Below are 23564 nucleotides of genomic sequence, written 5' to 3' on the forward strand. Positions count from 1 at the left end.
GATTATAGTTGAGAACTTCCCTAATATGGGAAAGGAAATAGTTAATCAACTCCAGGAAGCAGACAGAGTCCCATACAGGATAAATCCAAGGATAAACACGCCAAGACACATGTTAATCAAACTTTCAAAAATTAAATACAAAGAAAACATATTAAAAGCAGCAAGGGAAAAGCAACAAATAACACACAAGGGAATCCCCATAAGGTTAACAGCTGGTCTTTCAGCAGAAAGTCTGCAAGCCAGAAGGGACTGGCAGGACATATTTAAAGTGATGAAGGAGAAAACCTACAAACAAGATTACTCTACCCAGCAAGGATCTCATTCAGATTTGATGGAGAAATTAAAACCTTTACAGACAAGCAAAAGCTGAGAGAGTTCAGCACCACCAAACCAGCTTTACAACAAATGCTAAAGGAACTTCTCTAGGCAAGAAACACAAGAGAAGGAAAAGACCTACAATAACAAACCCAAGACAATTAAGAAAATAAGAATAGGAACATACATATCGATAATTACCTTAAATGTAAATGGATTAAATGCTCCCACCAAAAGTCACAGATTGGCTGAATGGATACAAAAACGAGACCTATATATATGCTGTCTACCAGAGCCCCACTTCAGACCAAGAGACACACACAGACTGAAAGTAAGGGGATGGAAAAATATTCCATGCAAATGGAAACCAAAAGAAAGCTGGAGTAGCAATTCTCATATCAGACAAAATAGACTTTAAAATAAAGACTATTACAAGAGACAAAGAAGGACATTACATAATGATCAAGGGATCTATCCAAGAAGAAGATATAACAATTGTAAATATTTATGCACCCAACATAGGAGCACCTCAATACATAAGGCAAATACTAACAGCCATAAAAGGGGAAATCGACAGTAACACATTCATAGTAGGGGACTTTCACACCCCACTTACACCCATGGACAGATCATCCAAAATGAAAATAAATAAGGAAACACTTGCTTTAAGTGACACATTAAACACGGTGGACTTAATTGATATTTTTAGGACATTCCATCCAAAAACAATAGAATACACATTTTTTCAAGTGCTCATGGAACATTCTCTAGGATAGATCATATCTTGGGTTACAAATCAAGCCTTGGTAAATTTAAGAAAATTGAAATTCTATCAAGTATCTTTTCCGAGCACAACGCTGTGAGACTAGATATCAATTAGAGGAAAAGATCTGTAAAAAATACAAACACATGGAGGCTAAACAATACACGACTTAATAACGAAGTGATCACTGAAGAAATCAAAGAGGAAATCAAAAAATACCTAGAAACAAATGACAGTGGAGACACGAGGACCCAAAACCTATGGGATGGAGCAAAAGCAGTTCTAAGAGGGAAGTTTATAGCAATACAATCCTACCTTAAGAAACAGGAAACATCTCGAATAAACAACCCAACCTTGCACCTAAAGCAATTAGAGAAAGAAGAACAAAAAAACCCCAAAGTTAGCAGAAGGAAAGAAATCATAAAGATCAGATCAGAAATAAATGAAAAAGAAATGAAGCAAACAATAGTAAAGATCAATAAAACAAAGCTAGTTCTTTGAGAAGACAAAAAATATTGATAAACCATTACCCAGACTCATCAGGAGATAAAGAGAGAAGACTCAAATCAATAGAATTGGAAATGAAAAAGGAGAAGTAACAAATGACACTGCAGAAATACAGAGGATCATGAGAGATTACTACAAGCAATACTATGCCAATAAAATGGACAACCTTGAAAAAATGGACAAATTCTTAGAAATGCACAACCTGCCAAGACTGAATCAGGAAGAAATAGAAAATATGAAGAGACCAATCACAAGCACTGAAATTAAAACTGTGATTAAAAGTCTTCCAACAAACCAAAGCCCAGGAACAGATGGCTTAACAGGCAAATTCTCTCAAACATTTAGAGAAGAGCTAACACCTATCTTTCTCAAACTCTTCCCAAATATAGCAGAGGGAGGAACACTCCCAAACTCATTCTGCAAGGCCACCATCACCTTGATACCAAAACCAGACAAAGATGTCACAAGGAAAGAAAACTACAGGCCAATATCACTGATGAACCTAGATGCAAAAATCCTCAACAAAATACTAGCAAACAGAATCCAACAGCACATTAAAAGGATCATACACCATGATCAAGTGGGGTTTATTCCAAGAATGCAAGGATTCTTCAATATACGCAAATCAATCAACGTGATACACCATATTAACAAATTGAAGGAGAAAAACCATATGATCATCTCAATAGATGCAGAGAAAGCTTTCAACAAAATTCAACACCCATTTATGATAAAAACACTGCAGAAAGTAGGCATAGAGGGAACTTTCCTCAGCATAATAAAGCCCATATATGACAAACTCACAGCCAACATCGTACTCAGTGGTGAAAAACTGAAAACATTTCCACCAAGATCAGGAAAAAGACAAAGTTGCCCACTGTCACCACTCTTATTCAACATAGTTTTGCAAGTTTTAGCCACAGCAATCAGAGAAGAAAAGGAAATAAAAGGAATCCAAATCGGAAAAGAAGAAGTAAAGCTGTCCCTGTTGGCACATGACATGATACTATACATAGATAATCCCAAATATGCTACCAGAAAACTACTAGAGTTAATCAATGAATTTGGTAAAGTAGCAGGATACAAAATTAATGCACAGAAATCTCTGGCATTCCTATACACCAATGTTGAAAAATCTGAAAGTGAAATCAAGAAAACACTCCCATTTACCACTGCAACAAAAAGAATAAAATATCTAGGAATAAACCTACCCAAGGACACAAAAGACCTGTATGCAGAAAGTTATAAGACACTGATGAAAGAAATTAAAGATGATACCAACAGATGTTGAGATACACCATGTTCTTTGATTGGAAGAATCAACATTGTGTAAACGATTATACTACCCAAAGCAATCTACAGATTCAATGCAATCACTATCAAACTACCACTGGCATTTTTCACAGAACTAGAAGAAAAAGTTTCACAGTATGTATGGAAACACAAAAGACCCCGAATAGCCAAAGCAATCTTGAGAACGACAAACGGAGCTGGAGGAATCAGGCTCCCTGACTTCAGACTATACTAGAAAGCTATAGTAATCAAGAAAGTATGGTACTGGTACAAAAAGAGAAAGATAGATCAATGGAACAGGGTAGAAAGCCTAGAGATAAACCTGTGCACATATAGTAACCTTATCTTTGATAAAGGAGGCAAGAATGTACAGTGGAGAAAGGACAGCCTCTTCAATAAGTAGTGCTGGGAAAACTGGACAGGTACATGTAAAAGTATGAGATCAGATCACTTCCTAACACCATACACAAAAATAAGCTCAAAATGCATTAAAGACCTAAATATAAGGCCAGAAACCATCAAACTCTTAGAGGAAAACATAGGCAGAACACTCTATGACATAAATCACCGCAAGATCCTTTTTGACCCACGTCCTAGAGAAATGGAAATAAAAACAAAAATAAACAAATGGGACCTAATGAAACTTCAAGGTTTTTGCACAGCAAAGGAAACCATAAACAAGACCAAAACACAACCCTCAGAATGGGAGAAAATACTTGCAAATGAAGCAACTGACAAAGGATTAATTTCCAAAATTTACAAGCAGCTCATGCAGCTCAATAACAAAAAAAACAAACAACCCAATCCAAAAATGGGCAGAACACCTAAATAGGCATTTCTCCAAAGAAGATATACAGACTGCCAACAAACACATGAAAGAATGCTCAACATCATTAATCATTAGAGAAATGCAAATCAAAACTACAGTGTGATATCATCTCACACCAGGCAGAATGGCCATTATCAAAATATGTAGAAACTGTAAATGCTGGAGAGGGTGTGGAGGAAAGGGAACACTCTTGCACTGCTGGTGGGAATGTGAATTGGTACAACCACTATGGTGAACAGTATGGAGGTTCCTTAAAAAGCTACAAATAGAACTACCATACGACCCAGCAATCCCACTACTGGGCATATACCCTGAGAAAACCATAATTCAAAAAGAGTCATGTACCAAAATGTTCATTGCAGCTCTATTTTCAGCAGCCTGTAGATGGAAACAGCCTAAGTGTCTATCATTGTGTGAATGGGTAAAGAAGAGTGGCACATATATACAATGGAATATTACTCAGCCATAAAAAGAAACGAAATTGATCTATTTGTAATGAGGTGGATGGACCTAGAATCTGTGATACAGAGTGAAGTAAGTCAGGAAGAAAAAGACAAATACCGTATGCTAACACATATATATGGAATTTAAGAAAAAAACATGTCATCAAGAACCTAGGGGTAGGACAGGAATAAAGACACAGACCTAGTAGAGAATGGACTTGAGGATATGGGGAGGGGGAAGTGTAAGCAGTGACAAAGCGAGAGAGTGTCATGGACATATATACACTACCAAACGTAAAATAGATAGCTAGTGGGAAGCAGCCGCATAGCACAGGGAGATTAGCTTGGTGCTTTGTGATGACCTAGAGGGGTGGGATAGGGAGGGTGGGAGGGAGGGAGCTGCAAGAGGGAACAGGTATGGGAACATATGTATATGTATAACTGATTTACTTTGTTATAAAGCAGAAACTAACACACCATTGTAAAGCAATTATACTCCAATAAAGATGTAAAAAAAAATTGATATCACTATGTTATTTAAATGGACAGTTTTTTAGGTACTTTAAGTTTGTTTTTTATTTATTTTTTATTTTTTTTTGTGATACGCGGGCCTCTCACTATTGTGGCCTCTCCCTTTGCGGAGCACAAGCTCCGGATGCACAGGCTCAGCAGCCATGGCTCATGGGCGTAGCCACTCTGTGGCATGTGGGATCTTCCCGGACTAGGGCACGAACCCGTGTCCCCTGCATCGGCACGCGGACTCTCACCCACTGCGCCACCAGGGAAGCCCCAGTTTGTTTTTTATAATTGAGGTTATTATTTTTTGTTATTATCATATTGTATGTTTTATATATATTTTTTTTACCTTAGGCAAGTATAAAATGCAAATCTCCGTGTTATAAATGGAAAGAAATCATTGTGAATGTTAAAAATCCCTTCCACGCTGCTGGGAACTTCAGGTAAGTTATTGTTTTGACATAAATTCATTGCAATTAGCCATATTGAATCTTAAGAGAAGTATGCATTTTTCTTCAACATGAACTGTTTTGAGGAGAAATTTTATATATTTGCATTGCTATAAATTTATAAGCATCAGCAGGTAAAATAGAACAAATAATGAAGGTAAATCAGTTTTCCTTGAAATGCTATTTGATCTCTACAAAGCTAAGGCTGACCATATCAAATTTATGAATTTTGTCTCTAAGCTTTCTGTTTATTGAGATTTACAGTTCTTTCATTTTTTAAAACTTATAATTAATATACTTTTTAACTTCTAATTTTATCCTATCTGTTAATTTCCAAAAGTGAAATGTTGATTCAAGCGGAAAATTTATTTTTACCTAAAGCATCATGATTAATTCAAACTGCACATTAAACGTGCATTTGTGCATCTTGAGATTTAGCAACAACAATAACAACAGCATATATTTGAAATTAAAAGACAATAAATTGCTTAAGTATTATTTAAGGTCACAAGTAGAAAAATGTCTTTCTATAAATTTACATATAAATTTACCTTACATATCGCTTAAATTATGAACTGTGTTTCCACCAGCTTTAAAAATCAGATCCTTACAGCAGTACTTGTGTCGAGACTAGAAGTTGTATGTATGCTTATTATTTTAGTAGTTGATAATTTCCAGTTTTTAAATCACTATATGTCTAGGCTTTTGGTAATTTCTTATTAACAATATCATTTATTTTTTACAAAACAAAAATTCTTTTTTTAAAACGGCTGGTGAATTTATGGTTGCCATGTTCAGTGAGGGAGAATTTTATTTACCCTAATTTTATTAAAGTGTTATATCAGAATGTAAGGAATAAAAAATACCAGAATATGTGGCATTAATCCAGTATTAAAATATGCCCTTAAGTAAACCAAATGACTGCAGTTCTTCAGAGGAAATCAGGATCAAACATGTTTAGACTTATTCTAGTGGTAGAACTGAAAGTAAATCTCAAAGTTCCTGGAATTGGTAGAATATTATAATTGTATGTTTCTCAAAAAATTATAATATTTTATTGTTATTTTATGGTTTATCTCAGATTGAATTAAAATTGTTACTTCTTGTGAGGAATGCATGGTTTGGTAAAGGACAAGATTGTTAATTGGGGACTTTTGACTCCTTCCTCTCTTATTTGAATGTGGCCTTCAAACTTAGGGAATGGGAATATGAACTGAAAAATTTAAGGCCAATCATAAAATTTGTAAAATTAATATTTTACTGTAAACATATATTACTTTTAAAGGTAAAATATAATAAATGAGAATGAATAAGAAAGGAAATTTAAAGCCACATAATTCATATAGAGACTATTTTAATGTTATAAACAATATAACAATAAGTGACCTAGTTTTTCATATTACACTTACAAAACATGATCAGGATTTGCTTATTATTAATAATCTCATATTAAATGTACTTTAAAGTAAAATTTTAAATTTCATATATTTTCCAAAAATTTATATGCAGCACAATGATCAGATTTGATTCTACTTTATCAAAATTTAATATTCTTTTTAACAAATAAGGTGACCCAGTCTAGATTTAAAAAAAAAAAAAAATATTGAGCTGTGATTGATATACAATATTATATATTCTGGTATACAGTACAGTGATTCACAATTTTTAAAGGTAATGCTCCATTTATAGTTATTATAAAATATTGGTTCTATTCTCTTTGCTGTACAATATATCCTTGTAGCTTATTTATTTTATACATGGTAGTTTGCACTTCTTAATCTCCTATCCAGTCTAGATTTAACAGAAACAGGATTAGCTCCCACACCTCTGTGTACCAGATCAGTAGTTCTCAAATTCCTCTTTAGCAGGATGCAACTATTTCATGCTGTATAATTCTTTTTTTATGTGTTGTAAGGTTTGGTTTAGTAGTATTTTGTTGAAATTTTTGCATTTATAAAAAAAGGATTTACTAGTGTAATTTTCTTTTCTTGTGATGTCTTTATCTGCTTTTTATATCATCAATACTACCCTCAGAGAAAGATTTGGGAAATGGGCCTTTCCATTCTATTTTTGGGGAGAGTTTGTGAAGGATTGGTATTTATTCTTCTAATGTTTGGTAGAATTGAAGCCATCTGGGTCTGAGCTTTGCTTTGTGGAAACTTTATTACTAATTTCATCTCTTGTTATGGCATACTCAGATTTTCCATTTCTTCTTGAATCAGTTTGGTAGTTTGTGCCATTGTAGGAATTTATACATTTCCTCTAAATTATCTAAGTTGTTGGCATGGAAGTTTTCACAGTATTCCCTTATAATCCTTTTTTTCCCCCCTGCAAAGGCAGTAGTGATGGCCCTTCTTCCATCCCTTACTTTGATTTTTCTCTCCTTTATTCTTGGTCAATCTAGGTAAAGATTTGTTAATTTTATTGATCTTTTGAAAGACCCTTCTTCTAGTTTCCTTGATATTTTCTATTGTTTATCTTTTTTTAAAAAACATCTTATTTTGAGGTATATTTGATATGCAAAAAAAACCTATACATTTAAAGTATACAATTTGATGAGCTTGGACATATGCATGTACCATGATACTATCACGACAATGAAGGCAATAAACATATCCATCACTTCCAAAAGTTTCCTTGTGTTCCTTTTCTCTTTTTTTTTTTTCCTTTTTTGTGGTGAGAATTCTTAACATGAGAATTGCCCTCTTAACAAATGTTTTAGTGCACAATACCATATTGTTATTTATAGGCACTATGTTGCATAGAACATCTATAGTACTTATCCATCTTGCATAACTGAAACTTTATACAACAACTCCCATTTCATCCTCTTCCCAGCCTCCAGCAACCACCAGTCTACTCTCTGCTTTATGAGTTTGACTATTTTAGATACCTCATGTAAATAGTAACTTAATTCCACTGAGATTTACAAAGTGTTACTCTTATATAGCTCTATTCCCTTCCCCCTATTTTGTGTTTCTTTTGGTCATATGTATTATATCAATAATGTTACAATAATCAGTAATATTATATAATATTTATGAATATTTCTTTTTATTTATTTTGTATATTTTTTATGATTTTAAGAAAACTGAGAGAAAAAAGGACAGTATATCAATTTACTAGGGCTGCCAGCACACAATACCGTAAGACTGGGTGGCTTAAACAACAGAAATTTATTTCTCACAGTTCTTGAGGCTAGAAGTCCAAGATCAAGGTGCTGGCAGATTAGGTTTCTTCTGAGGCCTCTCTCTTTGGCTCCTTCTTTCTGTGTCTTCACATGGTCTTTTCTCTCTGTGTGTGCATGCCTCGTGTCTCTTTGTATGTCCACGTTTCCTCTTACAAGAACACCAATCAGGATGAATTAGGGCCCACCCTAATGGCCTCATTTTAACTTAATCACCTTTAAAGGCCCTATGTCCAACTATAGTCACATTGTGAGGTACTAGGGGTTAAGGCTTCAACATACGAAGTTTGCGGGGGGTGCACAGTTCAGTTCATAACAGAAAGTACATATTTATAACCTTCATTATATTAGCCTTCTTATTTATCATTTTTGTTTTCTTTAATTGTTCTTATAGATTCATGTTACCTTCTGGAATGATTTCCATAGCCCAGTCCAAGTTTGCTCTCACCAGCTCACTCCTTCCTTCCTTCCCTCCTTTCCTTCCTTCCTCTCTTTCACAGAAAAACAAATGTATTATTTAATAAACTATTATAAGGTAAACACTCTTGTATTTGAGTCAGGAAATAGGACTTTGTCAACCGTCCCCAAATCTCTCCTTTCTTTCTTGAATAAACTGCTATCTTGACTTTCATGGTAATCAAGGAAGTGACACACACGTGTGAATTTCTGGGCACTGGAGTTTACTCTTGCTGATTAAAAAAAATCATGTGCCTTTTAAATGATTTACAAGTTCCTCCTCCATTTCTTTCTTTTCCTTACAATCATCAGTTGAAGAACATGAGCTGATTGAGCTGTGGTTTCCCATGTCTGGATTTTGCTGATTTCATGTTTATGGTATAGGTTCACGTGTTCTTTTTTCAGTTGTATATTTTTTAAATTCACAGCTGGATACAGAGGAATGGATACAGAGGAACTCAGGTTCAGTTGCTTTGGCAAGATTAAAGGAAATGACATATTCTTTCTTTAGGAAGCATATAATATCTTGTCTCTTTTTGGAATGTTAGTAGCCATTGATACTCAGTGGGTACCTCCATTATTCGTGGGTGGTTACAAAATGGTGATATTCCATTTCTATCATTTATGAAATGTATTAGTTGGAATATTTTTACAAAGAGAACATTTTCTCATCTCTTTGGTTATCCAGTGGTACAGTTCATATAAGAAAAGTAAAATAAATGTTTAATTGTTTCCCTTTATTTTTCTTCTTTTTAACCTTTTGACCCCCTTCACCCATTTATCCCATGCACCCCATCCCCCAAGTCTGGCATCCACCAGTCTGTTCTCCATATCTATGAGCCCGTTTATTTCAAGATTCTACATATGAGAGAGATTATATTGTATTGTCATCTTCTGTCTGACTTATTTTATTTAATGACTTTGAGATCCATCATGGTTTTGCAAATGGCAATATTTCATTGTTTGTTATGGCTGAGTAATATTTCATTGTATATATACACCACAATTTCTTTATCCATTCATCTGTGAATGGACACTTAGGTTGTTTCCGTATCTTAACAACTGTAAATAATGCTGCAGTGAACATGGAGGTGCATGTATCTTTTAGAGTTAGTGTTTTTGTTTTCTTTAGATAAATACCTAGAAGTGGAATTGCTGGATCATATGCTAGTTCTGTTTTTAATTGTTTGAGCACCCTCCAAACTATTTTCCATAGTGGCTGTACCCATTTACATTCCCACCAACAGTGCAGAAAGGTTCCTTTTTCTCCACAACCTCACCAACACTTATTACTTCTTGTCTTTTTGATAATAGCCATTTTAACAGGTATAAGATATATCTCATTGTGGTTTTGGTTTGCATTTCCCTCATGATTAATGATGTTAAGGATTTTTTCATGTGCCAGTTGGCCATCTGTATGCCTTCTTTAGAAAAATGTGTATTCAGATCTTCTGCCCATTTTTTAATCAGACTGTTTGGATTTTTGTGATTTAGATATTGGGTTTTTTATATTTTGGATATTAGCCCCTTATCAGATATTTGATTTGCAAATATTTTCTCTAATTCATTAGGTTGCCTTTATATTTTGTTGATGATTTCCTTTACTGTGCAGAAGCTTTATTTCAGTTTGATGTAGTCCCATTTGTTTATTTTTGCTTTTCTTGCTTTTCCTTTTGGTGTCAGATTCAAAATATCACTAAGACCTATATCAAGGAGTTTACATAAGCCTGTGTTTTCTTCTAGGAGTTTTATGCTGTTAAGTCTTATGTTCAAGTCTGTAATCTATTTTGAGTTAATTTTTGTGTATGATGTAAAATAGTGATCTAGTTTCATTCTTTTGCATGTGGCTGACCAGTTTTCCCAGAACCACTTACTGAAGAGACTGTCAGTACCACATTGTATATTCTTGGCTCCTTTGTTGTAAATAATTGACCGTATAAGTGTGAATTTATTTCTGGGCTCTCCATTCTTTTCCATTGATCTATGTATCTGTCTTTATGCAAATACCATACTGTTTTAATTACTCTACCTTTGTATTGTTTGAAATTGGGGAGTGTGACACAGCTATGTTCACCCATCTCATTTTTCAAATGGTTTTTATTTTCCTTTCTCTTTCTCCTCTCTTTCTGTTAATTCCATTAAACATGTGTTGGTCCATTTAAGTGTATACCATATATATGTGACTGTTTATTTTTCTTTTTCTCTCTGTTTTCAGACTGCATAATCTCTATCAGTCTTGAAGTTTGTTAATTCTTTTTTTCCTGCCAATTCAAATCTCTTGAGCACCTCTAGTGATTTTTTTATATCTGTTTTTGTTGTTTCCAAATCCACAATTTCCATTTGGTTCTTTATTAATTTCATTCTGTTTTGATATTATCTATTTGATGTTACATTGTCATCATGCCTTCCTTTACTTCTGTAGTCATAGTTTCCTTCATTTTTGAAGACATTTACAATGGCTATTTTGAATTAGTGTTTTGTTAAATATGGTAGTTGATCACTCCAACAGGCAGTTTTTCTTTCATGCCTCTTTTATTGTTTCTTTGCTTGTTTCATAATTGTTATGTTGGAAACTGGACGTTTTTGAAAATATATTGAGTTCTGGTCCCACTTCCCACAGGATTGTTAATGTTGTTTGGTTGTTTGTTTACTGAGTAGCTGGCTTATTTTAGTGATGTCTACTCCCCATTCTCCCATCCCCCCCCCAAAAAAAAACACATACATAGTGTGAACCTTCTAATGTTGCTTCTAGGGGATACAGCCTTGGGTATGCTCACAGTCACTCTGAGTTAACAGTGGTTTTGGCAGGGCTTTCTTTGACTCTCTGTGTCTCTGTCCACACCTAGCTATTAAATTTCCCTAATTCCAATTCTATGGAAGGCATAAATTGCTCTTCAGGCCAATTCAATCAAATCCAGGTCCTTTGAAATAATAATTCGTTAGGTCAGTGTTTGAGATTTATTCTGTCCCCAGGAGGGCTCCTCCCAGTGGTCTCTTGCCCCAGGTTTCTCCAACAAACTAGCAGGGATCCTCCCAATTGCCTTTCACTACAACTGCACTATTTTTTATTTTTTATTTTTTTGGCTGTGTTGTGTCTTCATTGCTGTACGCAGGCTTTCTCTAGTTGCAACGAGCAGGGGCTACTCTTCGTTGTGGTGCATGGGCTTCTCATTGCAGTGTCTTCTCTTGTTGTGGAGCATGGGTTCTAGAGTGCAGGCTCAATAGTTGTGGCGCATGGGCTTAGTTGCTCCGTGGCATGTGGGATCTTCCTGGACCAGGGCTCGAACCCGTGTCGCCTGTATTGGCAGGTGGATTCTTAACCACTGCGCCACCAGGGAAGCTCCACCTGCGCTATTTTTAAGGGCACCCTTGATCTTCACGTTTTTGAAAATGGAATCAGTTCCTTTGTGAAGAGATTAAGAACTATATGCGTTAAGGTCAGCTTCTCCCTCTAGGCAAAATCTCTGAGCCACAGCTCTCTTGGTGGAACTGGGGACACTGGTACACTTTTCTTGGAGAATCAGTCCCACATTAGGAGCTGAGTGCTAGGTGGGATGGGGGACAGTAGCTTCAGGTCTTCCTGGCTTGCTTCTTCCAGCATAGATCCACCACTTTATAAGGTAGGGCAATGGCAATTTCACATCCATGTAGAGCCTGTGGTCCATGATTTGGTGCTGGGCAGAAGAAGGGAGCCCCTTGGCTCCTCTCAGCTGCATTTGCCCGGAACTTAGCCTTAGCAACGTGTACTTGGGGCAGGATGAGAAATGTTGATGTCACACATCTCTCAGAAATATAGTTCTTTATCTGGGAGCTAGGGGAGGAATGAGCCCTATATTCTTAGCTGTACTTGTCTGGAGTAGAGTTTATGTCTTAATTGGGTGAGGAAGGAGGAGGAAGGGAGTGGTCTTGGTTCAAGTGCCACAGACTGCATCTTTTCTTACTGAATTTAGTAAATATTACTGAAGAGGTGTGTGTTTTTTGTTTTTTGGGGTTTTTTTTTTTTTTTTTTTTTTTTTTTTTTTTGCTATATGGCCTCAAGATCATTTCCAGAGAGTTTATATAGTTGATTTTTATATTTTAACTCATTTCCCTGGTAAGTAGTCCATGGAGCTCTCATGCTGTCATGCTGGAACATTGTTTGCTTTAAGTTCTATTTTGTCTGTTATTAGTATAGTCACTCCAGTTCTCTTTTTTTTTTTTTTACTGTTTGCATGGTATTTTTTGTTTGTTTGTTTGTTTAATTCTTTTGTTCCCAGTCTGTTTGTGTCTTTGAACCAATGTTTGTCTTTTTTCTAAGCTATTTTTTCCATTTTGTCAATCTCTGCCTTTTGATTAGAGTGTTAATCCCTTTACAATTAATGTAATCTCTGATACAGTAGGGTTTTTGTCTGCCATTTTGATACTTGTTTCCTATAAGTCCTGTGTCTTTGTTCATCTCTTTCTTTATTACTGCTTGATTTTGTTTTAAATATTTACTTTTAGTGTGCCTTTTAAAATTTTTGTTTCTTTTACTGTATGTTTTCTTAGTTTTTTTCTCAGTAGTTATCCTGAAGATTATAATTAGCACCCTAATTTAAAATAATCTAGCTCAGATTGATACCAATTTAATTTCAGTATAATTCAGAAACTTTGCTTCAGTGTATCTCCTTTTCCTAGCCTCTTGTTAGTGCTATTATTGTTATACCCATTACATCTTTATAAGTTATAAGCCCTTAAAACAGTTTTACATTTATTGTCTCACACTATTTTATTTTAAATCGGAAAGGAGAACAAAAAGGATTGCAAATAAAGTACATTTATAGCCTATTTGTTTTATGTATTTACCTATGTAGTTACCTTTACCTATGCTTTTTATTTCATCATGTGGTTTAGAATTAACTTGTAGTGTTCTTCTTGTAGGGTAGGTCTGTTAGCAATGAATTCTTTCATTTTTTTGTTTGTTAATATCTTAATTTTTCCCTAATTTTTGAAGGATAGTTTTGCTGTATATAGTATTCCTTATTGATAGTCTTCTTTCAGCATACTGTATATACATCATCCAATTGCATTCTGTTCTTTAGGGTTTAAATGGGAATTCTATTGTTAATCTTACTGAGGAGCAACATAGGTATTGAGTCAATTTTGTTCTGCTTCTTACTGTGTCTGGGCCTTTCAATGACTTGACTCTTATTGTCTAGCTATGGATCACCTTGGGTTTATCTTGCATAGAATTTTTTGTACTTCTTAGATGTGTAAATTAATATTTTTCATCAAATTTGGGAAGTTTTCATCATTTATTTCTTCACATTTTCTGTCGGCCTGTTTTTCTCTTTTCAGGATTCTGATTAGGCTTATGTTTGTCTGTTTGAAGGTTTCCCACAGTTCTCTGAGGCTCTGTTAATTTTTCTTCATTCTTTTCTCTTTCCATTCTTTAGAATTAATCATTTTACTTGACCTATCTTCAAGTGTACTGGTCCTTTTGCCACCTCAAACCTGCAGCTGAGTCCTTCTAGTGCTTTTTTATTTCAGGTATTGTACTTTCTAAGTCCAGAATTTATAATTAGTTCTTTTGTATAATATCTCTTTATTGATATTCTTTATTACTTGTCTCCATAAGTGGAGTTGAAGGTCTTTGACATATTTTGGGTCTCTACTAAGCTATGGCGACTCTGCCTATGGGCATCTTGTCCCCAGATCTTCCTTTTATGCTTTGTCAGGCTCTTATTTGATCCAGTTGCTGTTGCAGCCTCAGGCATAATTGCTACTGATTGTTTTCAACTAACATCTTGGGGATAGGTGTTTTTCTTTGAGTCAGTTTGATTAAAGACAACACCTTGAATATTGAGCTCTTCGGAGGGTACTGTGAGATGGGTTACACAGGAACAATGATCAGGGATGGATGGGACTTTTTTGAAGAGCTCCAGTCTCAGTCTGTTCCCTCCTGTGGCTGCAAGCCTGAGCATTTTTTACAACTACCTTGGTTGCAAGGCTGTTGGTTTTCAAGGCTACTATAGAGCTATGGAAAGGTGGAGGGAGAGTTACAACATAAAAGTTACAAGGCCACAAACTACTGTTCTTGCCAAGGTTTGGCAGCTTTTCTTGAATAAACACTACTTAGATTGCTGCAAGCCTTTCTTTAGTGAACTAGAATTCTGAAAAAGTTAATTTGGGCAAATTTTTCCAGTGTTTTTGTTGCTTTTATACGGTAGTGAATATATAGTCATTCTAAACCATTCCCTGCTTTTCTTTTTCTGGTGGCCTAGTTTTATTATTTAAAATATTGGGGTTGTTTTTGTTTTAGATTATACTCATGCTTCTCAAAATGTCATCCTTGAGTCAGTAAAATCAACATCACCTGGGGGCTTATTAGAAAAACAGACTCTCAGGCCCACTCCAATCCAATTGAGTTAGAATCTGCGTTTAACAACATCTCCAGAGTATTTGTTTGTACATTAATGTTGGAGCAGTGCTGGTCTAAGTCAAGATTACTCAGAGTTTAATCCATAGACAGGCTATTTTAAAAACACCTGGAGATCTTGTTTTAAATGGAACCCATGCCAGACTAAGTCAGAATTCATGCAAATAGAAGCTTGGGAATCTGCATTTTGAACAAGCACTCCGGATAATAATAATGCACATTGAAGTATGAGAACCACTGATTTAGAAACTGCAGTAATGAAACAGGATCTTTTTCCATTTTAATGACAGTTTATATTTCATTTTACAATTAATATGTCTGTTTTGAGGAAAGCATGTTCATTGTAATTAAGCGGGAACTTTTCAAACAAGCATACAGAATGCTATTTTATCTCAAAATGGTACATGTATAGTATATGAAAAATGTAATATTATAGTGGTTTAGTTTTTTATTTGTGTGTCAAGTAATATTATCCGTGTGATTGTTTTTTAGCCAGAACAAATTATTACCAAAATAAATTGCCCAGTGATTCACCATGGATTTATAGAAATAAAAGGAAACATTATGTTTTGTGCCTCATAATTTTATGATATTTAAATGAGAATTTAGTGTATGACTTTATGTTTAAATTGCTCTCTGGAGAGGAATTATTCCTACATTTGCGTAACTGTAACTTTACAGTGATATAAGCAAATCTGCTAGTTTGATACATAGCTTGCATTGTTCATAGTTTACATTTTACTACAGTTAATTTTGTCTGTTTAAAACTTTTTATTATTTAATATTTATAAAATTCCTTACAATCCTTATATGAAGGCACCAGAAATATCAAGTTAAAACAAAAGGACAAAAACTGATGTCAACATTCAAATGTTAGGATATATAAATGTGTTGCAGCTTAGTTTGTATATGTGTGTTTGTGAATGTGTGTGTGTTTTAAGACTAAAATATTTGATTAATTTTATTACTGATGTGTTTTTCATTGTAAAGCTAGTATTGTAAGATATTAATAACTGTTATATAATAAAAAAGGTTTCCTTTAACAAATCAAGTTTGGATAAATCTGTTCTTAACAATATTATACAGATTCTGTTCAACTCTGCAGGAGGGATTAGGCATTCCTGACATGACTCTTCATGATATCTTTCACCTGTCGTTAGAGTATCATTTCTCTACATTGTGGGGGGCTGAGAGGATAACATATTCATGTTTGTACTTTCCAGTACCTAGTCCCACACCTAACACACAATGGAGTCTCCAAAACTGTTTCTTGAAGGAATGAGCATTATTATATAGGAAGGACGGAATTTCTGTGTGATTCCAGATGATGGCATGGTTATTAATGCACTGATTTAACTAGGTACCCAAATCTCATGTCCACTCCTGAAAGAAACGTTTCTCTTTTCTGGAAATAGGATTAGAAATTATTAAATGTGTATAACTCTGACAGTGTATTAAGACCAGTGTGTAATTTCCTCTTTCTTTCTGGAATATAATTTGGGTGGTCATTTTTGCTCTAAATTTCCTTGTTATGAGAATTCAGTGTTGACTTTCCGTATAAAAATATCATTTTTTACCTATTTCCATTCCAGATCTTTTCTTTCTAGCATACGTTTTGAGTTGCAGAATGAGAGCACATGGACTTTTTGAATTGTAATTTATTCTGATTCTAATTATAGTTTATGAATGATGGAAAATAATTTAAAAGAAGAATGTTTTGTGGTCATCTGAAATTTGTTACAGTAGAATTCAAAATAATCCTTTTTTCATTTATTTTAGTGTCATTTTTGTGGAATCCTCAACATTTATCTCTTTGCCATCCCAATTAACTGAAGTTGGAGAATTTGTTGACCACATGAATGATGGGTAAATGTCTATATATTTTATGCTCATAATTATCTGAGGCAAATTTCTGAGAAATTAGCATTCAAGTAAACTTGTTATATAATTACATAGTAGTTTTCATTTATTTGAAATATTTAATTTATATTATATTATATATATAATTTATATTATTCACACGTATTCTCTTTATATATTTCTAGGTTTATGTGCATGAAAATTGAATACATATACACTTTATTAAATGCAGTGGATTCTCATTATTCATGGTAGTTATTTTCTATAAAGTTGCCATAAACACTCAATTAGTGAATATTGCACCATTACTCCGAGGAGAAGTATATTTAACCACATAGATTATAATTGTAAATCCTAAAAACAACCTATCCTGGTAGATTCCACTTTTTTTACTTTACACAGAGAAAATGAAGTTCAGAAGTGTTAAATGACTTGCCTGAGGCAGTCCCACTAACAGGTATAAGAGAAAGGTTTTAAAGCCTGACCTCAGAGCTAGAGCAGCTTTGTGCTTCTTTTTTTTTTTTTTTTTTAATTTATTTATTTGTTTTATTTTTGGCTGCGTTGGGTCTTCATTGCTGCGCGCGGGCTTTTTCTTTATTTGCGGTGAGCGGGGGCTACTCTTCGTTGCGGTGCACGGGCTTTCTTATTTCAGTGGCTTCTCTTGCTGCAGAGCACAGGCTCTAGCGCATGGGCTTCAGTAGTCATGGCTCTCAGGCTCTAGAGTGCAGTCTCAGTAGTTGTAGCGCACGGGCTTAATTGCTCTGCGGCATGTGGGATCTTCCTGGACCAGGGATTGAACCCGTGTCCCCTGCATTGTCACGTGGATTCTTAACCACTGAGCTGCCAGGGAAGTCCCTCGGCTTGCACTTCTGTACTTGTGTACTACCCCCTACTGTCTCCATCCTCTGCTTATCTATGCTGGAAAACTGAAATAGAAAAGCCCAGTGTCACCTTATTTGACCTCAGCTGGGAACTTGTGTGACCAGCTACTGGAACTTTCCACCGTTCTGCACATGCCTGTGAACAATTCTGAAAGTGCCATGAGTATTGATTTGTGGGTTACAAATCAATTTTAGTGAGGAGGTGAATTTGCAAAAATGGAATTGGTGGATAATGAGGATTGACTGTATTTAAGCTTATTTGACCCATGTTATGAAGTCTGTATTTAGTTTAGAAAGGAACTTTGACTTCTCAATAGAAAAGTAGAATTTTTTAAAGTTAGATTGCCTCATATGTCTCATCTGTTTTAAACTACAAAATAGCTATTTAAAGTGAAGTAGAATAAAACAATGTTATAAAGGTTGAAGAAAGTCAGGCAGAAACAAAATAATGCAGGTTTCTATTATAGAAGTGCATTTGACCGTTACTACTGTGTTGTTAGTTTATTTTATACCATTGTCTCTGTGTAATGCTTGACAGCATCAGTGTCATCCTTTTAGCTGCAAAAATATTGCAAGAGGCAAGGATTTGGCAGTGTTGATACATTGAGCTATAAAGCAACATTATAGATATCATAGGAATGCAGTATTGTAGGCATTTATGTTAATTTCTTTGTAGTGTGAAATGCTAGTATTGGCAAAAAAACTTCGGTTAACAGTTCTCCTGGATTTTTTTTTCAGTCCCTTGCTTCTTGATCAAGAAGTTGCTTTGTGGTCACAGATTTTGCCTGAATGGCTTTGAAACAATTTCTTCACATTAATTGCAAATAATTTATAGTATCACGTAATTAAACTAGAGTCAAATCTCAAAGAAATGCTGTAGGTATCCGTGAGCAGAAGTAACTCAAAGTGGATCTGTTTAATGAAGAGCAAGAATAATGAGTCTACCTTCATAATTTGGAACACAATATGGAAATTCTGTATCCAGATTTTAATATGATTTTTCTTCATGCAATGTTCTGAAATGGTTTTAGTTAGACCCAAAGTTCCAGAATTATTGAAGCCATAGAATCTCAAACTACAGGTAAACATATCTTTTTAAGTTATGCCTTTCAAATCAGAAACAAAATAGAGTCAACAAGTATGAAAGCATTTGTAATTTAATTTAGGAAAGGAAGGAAACTTTGGAAATACTCATGCAAAATAATTCCCAATTCAGCGTGAAGTATCGCTTAAGAAGTGTGTCTATCACAGTCTCAAACTTTATTGATCATTATTTCTCATATAGTCTCTTCCATATGTATTTATAATACTGTACTGTCTTAGTTCTTCTCTCAAGTCTTCCTGTGAGGAAAGAAACATAAAGATGCAGTGACATTGAGTGTTGGGTCAGGGAGAACATAGAGTAGTCAGGCTTCGGCAGATTAGCTCTCAAAGAAAAATTCAGAGCCGTTAATTTAAAGGATCGCAGATTTACTCCTGTGCACCTCTTTAAAGACTGTCTCCCAGATCAAAGGCAAGGGTGAGACAAAGACGAAAGCCACACAGTTCCTCAAGGAAAAGGGCTGGTCCTTGGTATGTCATTTCAGCATTGACATGGATTGAATACTGAGCCCCAAATCCATATGTTGAGTTGTGATAGAGTAGTCTCAAGTTCACCAAAAACCTTGCTTTTCTGACAATTCTGAACAGATTTATTAGAAGCATTACTGTGGCTCCTTCTTCTAGGGTCCTGACTGCTTTCTGTGTAACACCTCCAGGCTCCGGTTCATGTAACAGGCAAGCCTTTATTCATTTTCTCAAGGATCAGCTGAAGTATCCAGAACTCCAGCAATCAAGTCCACTTTATAGGCAGCAGAAAGGATAAGAGTGTGCCCTTTTTCTGTTAGGGAAGCTTCCCAGAAATACCACATAGCACTTCTGCTTGTAGCCATTGATCCAATCTTAATCAGATGACCAACCCTAGCTGGAAGGAAGACTGAGAAACTGCCCTTCTCCACGTACACATCAAAAGAAAATGAGGGTTTTGTCAGGGAGGAGGGAAGGACCAGGGGTTATTGGGATAGGCAACCAACAAGTTCCACCGTGAGGGGAGCACAAAAGAGTGTTTTTCTTCCAAATAGCACAACGTTATCTAATATTTCATCAATCTGACTTCATCAGCATAATGAGGCCTTTTGATCTTTAAATATAATCTTAATAAAACAATACTTAATAATGTGACACATCCTGTTTTTATTAAAGCTCTCCTTAATGTTTGTCTTGAACAGATTTCCAGACACAAAATTTAAGAACATGCATTTCAATCATGACCAGAATGGAAGTCTGGTGCAGTACCTCTATGATTAACTTTCATATGTAATATACCATATAATAAGTATTACATTATCTCAGTAAAGCCCTGGTCTGGTCTCTAGGTTTAATCATCAAGGTAACATAAGAGAACAAGAAAATGTTTTTAAAAATCTCCATAAGCTAACTGGATTATTTTTAGAGCTTTGTTACAAATATCCTTGTTTTCCTCTTTTAGGCACATGGTAATATTGCACTTCCCCACTAATGTTGAAGTTATCCATGAACACATAACTCAGTCGGCCAATGGCATGTGAGAACTGCTGACTGTTTTTTCCAGGTGGTAGCTTTAAGACCCAGTGAGCAATTTTTCTTGTCCCCTCTCCCTGCCACAGTTATTAGAGAGGCACATTTAGAAATGGAGGCCTCCTTCACCAAAGATCACTACATGTGTGAGCAAGAAATAAACTACTGTGTTAATCCACTGAGATGTGGAGTTGTTACTGTAGCATGACCTAGTGTATACTAACTGATAATCCTCTTCAGAGTCACTTCTGTTAATATCTCCCCACATGATAAATAACCTCTTCTCAAATGAGCCGTAAAGTGCTGAAATTATCTTTTAGATGGCATAAAAAAGGATCTCCTATTTAAAAATGTAAAATGTCTCTGTAAACTGGTCTTCTTAAGCAACAGATACATATAAAACAACACAGTTGAAACCACATGGATGAGGAAACTTTATGTTCATCACATATTTTACTTTATGTGAACATGATCCCTGAGCATAAGCAAGAGCAGTTAAGAAGTTTTTATTCTAATTAAATCCCAAGGATTATCAGAAAGGATCAGGACAGGAGACTGATTTTAGCCACACTTTAAAATTGAGTGATGGATCAGCAGTGCTCAGAAATGGACAATTTGTAAATAATTTCCTACAGTGATATGACTTGCAATTTTTTTCCAGCAATTTTGAATTACTTATCACTCAATAAATTTTTACTAAGTTGCACCTTAAGTACTGTTCTTAGTACTGGAGAAATATTGGGATAAATAAGTCACAGATCTGGCCCTAAAGTTGCCAACCATCAAGCAGAGAAGAAGAAAAAATCTACACAAATGTAAGCAATTGTACAGGGCAGAATGCATTCAGTAGTATGTGTTATACCAAAAAATAATATATATATATATATATATATGTATATGCTCTGTGAGCTGATTGGCAAGGAATATCACTATGTAGATATTATTGAGATCTTCATGAAAGATAAAACATTGAAGGAGAAAAATGAGGTCCTAGTAACCTTTTTTCCATGTGTACGCCATGTTCTCCTTTATCATATACAAATTGGGATCTGAAATATGAGCATGATCTTGACGGCCAGAATCTAAAGCAGGGGCAGAACTTTCCTACAAATATCCTACAAATATAGAAATATCATAGGAAGAGGGAATCGCAGAAGCATTGGGGGGAGTGGGGGACAGGCAGGCAAGGGGAAGTACAAGGCATACGCTTATAAATATGGACTATAGGGTCAGCATAGGAAAGTGTGATTCAAGTTGAAGAGGTATTGAAGTGTTTATCTTTCTGCTTTGTACTTATTTCTTGTAGAGCTACTTTGCATGACAGACTGGATACTCTGTGAACTGAGGGGTTTCATCATTCGTCATTGTTCCCAGTATAGCTTGGCCCAGAATAGCCACCCAAATGATGAAAGAAGGCCCTGGTAGAGAGATGTTTCTGAGTCTTGTTTTAAAAAAAAAAAAAAAAAGCTGGGTTCTGGAGAGCCATGATTTTAAAATATTTCATTCTGCTACACTGAATAATTAGTAACAGTTAGAATTAGGCAAGTCTGTAAGGAAAGCAGAGTGAATCAAAAACCAGATGTATATACTAAGAGTAACAATCTGCCATGATCCTCTTGCTCTCGATTAGGGTTTCATATGAGGTTTTAATGTTGTCAAGCTCTTTGGTAGTCTTATGAAACCTATTCTACTTCACAGAATAGTGTTTTATAAATACATAAAATAAGATGCACGGATTACAGAGTGTCTTAATCTACTTGGGATGCCATAACAAGATACCATAGACTGAGTGGCTTAAACAACAGAAATTTATTTCTCACATTTTTGGAGACTGAAAAGTCCAAGGTGCCAGGAAGTTAGGTTTCATTCTGAGGCCTCTTCTTTTGACTTATGGGTGGTGGCCATCTCACTGTGTGCTCACATGACCTCTTCTTTGTGCACACATGGAGAGAGAGGTTGAGCTCACTGGTGTCTCTTTCTGTAAGGATGATAATTCTGTCTTATTAGCACCCCACCCTTATGATGTTATTTAACCTTGATTACCTTCCAATATGCCCTCTCTCCAAATGCAGTCATTTTGGGAGTTAAGGCTTCAACATATGAATTTAAGGGTGACACAGTTCAGTCCATAGCATAGAAGAAAGTAATAGTCTAGTAGATTATCAAAATATTTAAAAATTGTAATATGTTAAAATATATACTTCTTCATTAACACAATACATAGTAAGATCTACTGGTAGAGATTAACTACCATACTCTAAAAGTAGCAATGAAATAAATGACAGCTCAAGATATGTGCAAGAACTGAAATGTGATGTATACATATTTGTGATTGTTTGGTGATCAATTCATAGTATAGTTAACCACTACTACTGTGGTTTGGTTTAAATTGCTATTAAGAGTTAGTGGACATAAAGATGAATTTTTACCCATTTAAATTCACAGATTCACTCTGTCCTTGTACCACAGGTTAGCACCCCTTGCTTTAGAGACTTCTCAACTGTTCAGGAGCCAAAGTGGTACAAAAGGCAGCAAACATTCCATTTTAACAGCCCTCCAGATGGCCATGGGGCCCTATTTTGACAAACTCATGGAAACATGGAGGATGTAATGAATCTAAAAATTGATCCTCTTATATTCCTTCCTGTGATGCATAAAAACTAGACTTGAACAAGATCATTTGCTGTTTGGTTTGGATGCAGCCCTGAATGCTAACCCAGAAGTATGAAAGCTTATAATAAAGATCTTCCTTCCCTGTTGGAGAAGCTTGAGAAGGAAGCCATTCTTAGAGCTGATTTATTCATGCCCTGACTAGAACCAGTTCAATATCGTTTTGATTATTTTAGCTTGAAAAGAGCTGTATTACCACTATTGCAGAGGAAAAAGTAATGCCATCCCTTCCCACCTCATAAGTAAGTTCTACTCCCTGACTTTGGCCTACTACTAAATTGGCAGAAAATATTCCATTGCTTGATCTACAGTGTTTTGTATAATTTTAGCCTCTTTTGATGCTATTCTTCCTTAACACCAAGGCTTTGAAATGCTCCCTCTGCCTTAGCTTCAACAATAATCA

The 23564-nt window shown here is 35.2% G+C and overlaps 1 protein-coding gene across 1 annotated transcript in view; it reads left to right on the plus strand.

Moving 5' to 3' along the window:
- The window catches only part of CFAP47 (cilia and flagella associated protein 47), a gene marked incomplete at both ends in the record, with an annotated part of 506613 nt that overhangs the window by 271637 nt on the left and 211412 nt on the right, over positions 1-23564 (plus strand). The window contains 2 exon segments of the mRNA XM_082864365.1: positions 5021-5109; positions 16935-17021. Coding sequence (XP_082720491.1) covers positions 5021-5109; positions 16935-17021 — 176 coding nt within the window.

The sequence above is a fragment of the Leucopleurus acutus genome (assembly GCF_964270905.1).
Source record: "Leucopleurus acutus genome assembly, chromosome: X".
Classification (NCBI taxonomy): domain Eukaryota; kingdom Metazoa; phylum Chordata; class Mammalia; order Artiodactyla; family Delphinidae; genus Leucopleurus; species Leucopleurus acutus.